General features: G+C 36.6%; 1 protein-coding gene across 2 annotated transcripts; it reads left to right on the plus strand.

Annotated features, from left to right (window-relative positions):
* Nucleotides 1-1,062: 1,062 nt before the first annotated feature.
* Nucleotides 1,063-5,379, plus strand: CDCA4 (cell division cycle associated 4). Of its 2 annotated transcripts, none has more exons than XM_009574901.1 (2): nucleotides 1,063-1,148; nucleotides 3,435-5,379. In XM_009574901.1, exons 1-2 carry the CDS (start codon nucleotides 1,110-1,112, stop codon nucleotides 4,188-4,190), a joined length of 795 nt encoding a protein of 264 aa, XP_009573196.1. In that variant the 5' UTR covers nucleotides 1,063-1,109; the 3' UTR covers nucleotides 4,191-5,379. The 2 variants fall into 2 exon arrangements, with proteins under 2 accessions (XP_009573196.1, XP_009573197.1); XM_009574902.1 differs by lacking the exon at nucleotides 1,063-1,148 and adding an exon at nucleotides 3,239-3,283.
* Nucleotides 5,380-7,007: the final 1,628 nt, after the last annotated feature.

The raw sequence follows: 7,007 nt of genomic DNA on the forward strand, positions 1-7,007 counted from the left end.
ATAACAGCATTTTAGTCGGAATATTTTGGGATCGAGTCAAAAGATTGGGCTTGACAGTGTTTAAGGTGGTTTTTTTTGTTGTGGTATTTTAACAAGTATGCAGCTCCTTGAGGAAAACTATGTGCCCTCCACCCCCAAGTCTTTTGCCAACCATCTCCTTCCCCCCCAATTTTGAGAGCAAGCACTCTTGAAAAATTTATTACCAGCCAAAATAGAAAACAAAAATAGATGTCCATATGCATCCTCTACTTGTTTCTTTTCTAGGTATGTACTTCAGTTGCAGACACCGAACTGTCTTGTACTGTACAGACATGTCTAGAAAAATATCTGAATTGTTTTCATATTTTATCATATAAGTTTTTGTAGCCTGTTGAAACGGAGCATTCTTTTAGGTTTCAGTAATTAAAGGAATTGTTGCATGTGTTTGGTAGTTGTATTTGGTATATCAAATCTTATTTTGCCTTAAATGTGTTTTAAAACTCAGCCTTTATAATTAAAACAATTTAATTACTGTCATTACTTTCGTTATTGTCATCTTGCAAAGTAAATCTTAGTCATAAAGTTTCTGTGCTGGTAAAGGAAAATTCTCCCTGGTTTTGCTATGTTTCAGTTTTGTATTTGTGTGTGCTTGCTCTGTTTAGAAGCTGCAGAGATACATAGTTTTGTACAACAAAGGTGAAAACTGTATAGTTTTGTGATAAAAGTAATGAAGACTTGCTTTCAGTATGCTTTTAGATTTTTCAGATGATCGCTAAAGATTTTGTTTGCTCTTTAAATGGCAAAGGCATAGGGATAAGGGAGAGGCTGGTCCAAAGGTCGGAGTAATAGCCTAGGACTTGGACTTAAATTGGCAGTTTCTGTCTCCTGCCATAGATTTTGCGTGTATTGTTGGGCAAATCACCTTTGTGCTCTAGCTGTAAATTGCATTTAATAGTACTATTCGAGTTTGTAGGAGTGTTGTGAGGATAGAGATACTGAAGCAATTGACAAAATATAGAGGTGTAGGAAACTATTTTGTTCTGCATCTCCTGTACTTGGCTGACATCTTGCTTCCCGCTACTTGGTAGGTGGTGCTCTAACTTTTACTGTATGGACTCTTGCTCAGTAGCATGGGAGAAGAGGAAGGACTACATCAAACACAATTACTGGTATGTCATTTTTTGCTTCTTAAATGAAACCGTAATCTAGTATTTTGTGCAATCTCAGGAACAGGGTGACAAAGAACTGTTTTTATGATGTAAGATACTAATTGGAAGTAAGCGTTACAGAAAAAAGTCCAGCGAATGCTGTGAAAGGTTTACCTTTAAGAATCCATAAACATTTTTTCCTCTGCTTCTACACACTCAAGTGTGTGTGATGTATTGAGGTTTTCAAGTTTTCTGCTGCATTCTGTTCTTCTGTTGGTGTGCCTTAGAATAGTAGATGTAGGAAAACCAGGTTAACATTCAATTGAAGTTTTCATTATTCTTCACAAGAATATAAGTTGAAATAAAAGAAGATTCAAACTCTGCACAGTGTTTAATGTTTGATGACATAATCATACATGGTTGATTAGTAGTCCCAAAAGATGTCTCTAGAGGTCAAGTTTCACATGGGGTGTGTGTGTTTAGAAATTACTGTATGTACAACTTTGTAGGAAAAATTAAAAGGGATATCCTCCGATAGGAAGTTGCAGGAAAAGGCACTATCAAGCAAAAACTTGGGTTGTATTTAATTGGAATAATGCAAATATGTTGGGTTACAGGAGAAAATTTTAAAAGAAACTTCCAAAGCATTTAATATATTGGTAATCCATGGATAGCTTTTAAAAAGTCTATGAAAAATGACCATAAGACCAATTTCATATACTCTATATTGTAGTTTCTGTATATTATGATTTCTAAAGAGTTTTGTACCTTTAGTGGAAAGAAATCTTTAAGAGTCGGCAAATCCAAAAAAGGGTTATTTCGTGGATATATACAGCAATGTAAGAAGTGTTGTGCAGAGTCAGACCAAATGTTTATCTAGCTACTGTGCCATCCCCAGGTTTTCAGAGTAGATAAGTATGTAATGTATTTTGAAAGGAACAATGTTGTGTTGAACTTTAGTGGATTTTTAGTGACTCTGAAAAAGCTGAGAGTGCTCTCTGAAAATATGTGGAACATACTGTAGCATCCAGAAAAGCAAGGCAGAGGTTAGGGCTTACCGAGGGAAATGGAAAATGATACAGAAAGACACTGCAATAGTATTTTGGTTTTACCAGCTTTTATTTGAAAAACTTTGTGTTGTTTGGGTCACTACATTTAAAAAAAATCCCCAAATATTGGGCAAACAGGAATTCTAAGGACAGGAGACTTAGAAGGGACGTAACAAAGGTGCATAAATGTAAAGATCAGGTACTAACTTTCATTTGCAGCCTAATTTTTGTAAGACTAAAAGAAGTGACATCTACTGCATTTAAAAAAAAAAGTAGTTACTTTGTATTTCAAGAGATCATCTGCAATATTTGCATGGGGCACTCTTGTCAAAATTAGTGCAATTCAGAAGAAAATCTGGAGGCTAGTGCTTGAAAGTCATACCTTGGAAAATTCAGCAAGTGATTTTTAGATGTAAATAATGAGAAACCTGGATGCACCCTGCTCATTTTTAGCTGGTGAACCTAAACTAGGAATACAGGAATTTTGCTTTCTTACGGTCAACTGGAAAGAAGCACAGAAGCCCATACAGAGGATGACTGTGCCTATTCTTATTGGACTTGCACAATTCATATTGGAATTACACAGTCCAGTTACTCACCTGAGTAAGGGAACCAGAAGGACTGCTTCAGGCACCTCAGTTGAATGTCTCAAGTTATATGGAACAAATCTAGATCTTACTCTCCCTGTAGCCAAAATAAGCTAACCTTTTCAAGTTCATGCTGCCCATGGTATTTTTTTCATGTCACTCTCTTAGGCATGTTGATGTTCTGGAGGGGCCAAATCTTTTAAAGATGGTGTGCCAGGTTGTATTTTTATTTCCAAAATTGGAGGCTAAGCATGCCGGTAGAAACTCAGGAGGAGCGAGGAGAAACTGCCTCTCCAATAGGTGAAATACAGCCGTTGAGATGTTTGCTTCTGTGTGAAGCAGCAGCTCCTGAGTTCCATCAAGTGTGGAGCTTAATGGGAGCCAGGAGCTGGGAGCCCCTGCCTCTCTCCGATGCCATGACTTGTGGACCTGCTCACCCCTGGTTCCCGAGTGCCGTCTTTGGGACCCAGTCCATGTGTTCCTGATCCCTGTTGTACCACACTGGCCATTCTATAACCTGGTATGAAAATTCTGATGTTTCTATCTTAAAAGAATTTGCTGTTTAAATTTAAGATTAAAGTTTTCTGGTTTGTTTTTTAGTCTTTTTTTCCCTCCCTCTTGAGCTGTTTACATTGTACAAGAATTTTTTTTTTTTTTTTTTTTTTTAACAGGACACAATGTTTGTGCGAGGATTAAAGAGAAAATGTTTTGATGGCGAAGAAGATATTGAAGGAACTCTGGCTGGTATTAAGGCTATTCCTTCATATAATCTTCAGCGGCAGTCACTTTTAGATATGTCCTTGGTTAAACTTCAGCTGTGTCACATGCTGGTTGAACCTAACCTTTGTCGTTCGGTACTTATAGCCAACACGGTACGGCAGATCCAAGAGGAAATGACTCAAGATGGGACTTGGCAGATGATAAACACACAGAGTACAGGGCAGGCATCCCTGGATCGTCTTGTTTCAACAGATATCCTCTGTCGTTCATCTAGGGAACAAGCTGAGGGAAAGCATGTTCCAGGCTATAGTACTTTCAATAAAGACTTTGAGGGTGACCAGGCACAAGATAGTTCAGAAACTATGTCAACAGCCTCTTCAGTGCAAGCTCCGAGAAACCTGCAGAGCAATGTGTGGGAAATGGAGAATCCACAAGAAAATAAAGGAAACTTTCAAAAATCATTAGATCAAATATTTGAGACACTGGAGAATAAAAGTCCCAATTCTGTTGAAGATCTGTTTTCAGAAGTTGACAATTCTTACTATGATCTTGATACTATGTTAACAGGCATGATGAGCAACACAAAAATGGGACACTGTGATGGGCTTGAAACGTTTTCTTCTCCAACAACTACAACTTCTAATTCTAATTGTAAATCTGATCTTAATGAGCTTGATCATATTGTGGAAATCCTTGTTGAATCCTGAAACTCCTTGTGTAGGAGATAAAGATCTGTTAATGGGAAAGACTCAAGAAAGCTATTTCCACAGTTTGTTCTATCAAATCTGCACAAATATCTATATATTATATAGATATATATTAAAAAAGCACTTCATATTGCAAAATAGTGTTAACTCTTAAAGTTAACCTGCAACTTGTAGTGTAATAATCTGATTCATTGTCCATTGAACTGTAAGTACATATGGTAAATGTTTTTAAGTTTGGGGTCCAAGGCTCTTGAAATTGGGTTCCTTTTACCAATTTGTTTTAGCGTTTGATGGGAAGATGTGCTCAGTGAGAGGGAGTCTCTCATCTTTTTCTTATACTTCTCCCAGTAAAAATGGTAATAAACATAGAAGTTTTCTATTTTCCTCCAGTTTCCACTGTTACACCACGTAACTGCTACCATATCTGCTGCTTCTGTTCTAAGTCGCTACATGGCTCTTAAAGAGCAGTATGCAATAGTTCCTGTTATCCTAGCTAGCTTATTCTGTTTTTTGCTACAATTTTTACTTCAAAAATAGTTTTAAAGTGTTTATTGGTGTTTAGATTTTTCCAGGTATTTTCCTAAAATATATTTTTACTACAGATGTTATGTCAGCTGCTAACTTAGTAACTTTTGATTATATCTGCAGTTGATGTATTTTTTTGAAAGATTTTCAAAAAGGGATGTTTTTTTACCTTGAGCTACTCCGTGTAGTTCAGTAAAGTGTATGTAAATGTAAATATACGATTTTATACTTTACATTAAAATGTAAAAGCTGTTTTCATCCTGTTTTATAGAGTAGTACTTTACTAAATTGAGAATTGTACAATTATACTTTTCATACCCCGTATACTTGAGTATCATTAGAGGAAGAGCTTTGATCCAGCTAGATACAATTACATTTAATTCATTTCAGACCATATTTTTTGTTAACTACAAACCTAAATTACGTAGGTTTTTATTTATGTGTATTTATATGTAAATGTCATCAAGTGAATTGTTTATCACTGAAGTCTACCATCAAATATTTGTTTATATGGGATAACTATCTTGCACTAATTACTACAAAAAGTGTTATTAGCGGCCTTTAAATCTCAACTGGTATGTCATGCTGTCTTGTCATAATTAATATGCTCCACTCTTACCAAGGGTTTCCTCTTGGCTTTTTTTAATAACAAAAGATAATACAACATGGGATGGTGTTCTTTTCTTCAAGTACTCACATTCGTTTTAGAGTGTATATAATTAAGCTATGAGACTTTTTTTGGGGGAAAGGGATAGATCAAGTACAGTGTATGATTTTTTGTTACAAAATGACAAATGTTTACCTTCACAAGCTGGTACTGGGGAAGAGCTCCAAACTGGCAGGGAGGTAGAGAAGGGAGAAAAGATTGGTTGGTGTCTGGAATGTGTTAGCATTGGTTGGGAAGACACTAGCTAGGGAAGACATCCGCCAGTAACTCAGTTGTTTTCTGTAGACCTGAACCAAGCGAGTCGCTGAACATGAGGAGAGTACATTTCTGCATCTGACAGACTGCCTTCACACAGGTGACCTTACCTACTATGCACAGTCCTTTTCAGATTCTCAAACCCCTAAAAAGGGGAGGGTGAGGGCAGGGGGTTGTTAAGGACATTCCAGTGTCACCTCCACAAAAGGAGACCACTGAGCGTATGATTTCAACAAGTGCTTTAGAAACATCTGGTTTGGGGAAAAATGACATCACTTTGCTAAATTTTTCAAATTCAGTAGTTGAACACGTATTAACTCAGTCACATGAAACCATGCAGTTGGTGTGACTCTTCAGTGAATTTGAAAATGGTTTTTGTATTAAATTTGGACATGAGATAATCCATAGTTACTGTAGTAGTTAAATATTGCTTCCTCAGTTAAAGTTTGATTAATAACTTTGTATTAAATTATGAATTACCATACAGATATTTGCAAGTTCAGTCCATGTAATACAGCTGGACCAAAGAAACAAGACAATACTACATGTCTTAATCAATAGAGACATCACTCATAACTGAAAGGTGTTGCAGTAGTATATCCTGCTTCAGGGGGACACAAATATTGATGTGACCTGTCATATCTCACAGTGACATAACAGTCTGTTTTATTTGGCAGTGTTTGTTGCAGTATCAGAGATTCTTCCTTCAACATTATAAATCCGCAGAAAATTTTTCTTGATGCTTTTCTGTGTGTGAACAGATCCACTGAATTGGGCAGCAGATGCCTTAGGGTAAAGCAGAAAGCCAGGCAGTTTCAAAGTTTTATGAAGGGAACATTAGCATTGAGTTGAATAACTAAATATCTTCTGTCTCTCTGGCAAAGTTCCCCAAAACTGCTATGAACTGTGGTTCAAAACCCACAGGTTTGAACAACTGTGGGTGTTCCCCTCTTCCCCCCCTCACCCTCCATTTTTATTAAATGAGCAATTGCATGTTAAGATACTTAAAAATATGCTCTCCCCTCCCTCCTTAGTGTGCATCAGTTTCCATGTTACAGGTAGGAATTAGTATAATTTGTTCATAACTTTGAAACTGTATGTCAAATGCGTGTGCGTGTGTGTATATGTGTAACTATATCTCACTGTACCAGGCATCTAGCTGGGTGCATTCCTTTACCAAGGAAGCTATGTCTAGTGAGAGCAATTAGTAGAGACTATTTAGCTTAACAGGAAAGGTATTAAGTAAGTATGCATTTATGTAGTTAAGCATTTAAACAGAAATATATATCCTGTTTTATTACGTTCTTAAAACTTATGCCAAATCTTATGTGCTTTTACATGCCTGATATCTTCAGCAGGTATAAGAATTT

This window comes from Fulmarus glacialis, unplaced genomic scaffold, assembly GCF_000690835.1.
Source record: "Fulmarus glacialis isolate BGI_N327 unplaced genomic scaffold, ASM69083v1 scaffold35103, whole genome shotgun sequence".
NCBI classification, from domain to species: Eukaryota; Metazoa; Chordata; class Aves; order Procellariiformes; family Procellariidae; genus Fulmarus; species Fulmarus glacialis.

Bases quoted from the DNA above. Each gene is read 5' to 3' on its own strand.
- CDCA4 (XM_009574901.1), top strand. From the start codon at position 1,110: ATGGGAGAAGAGGAAGGACTACATCAAACACAATTACTG. The intron at 1,149-3,434 runs GTATGTCATTTT...TTTTTTTAACAG, and splicing joins TACATCAAACACAATTACTG to GACACAATGTTTGTGCGAGG.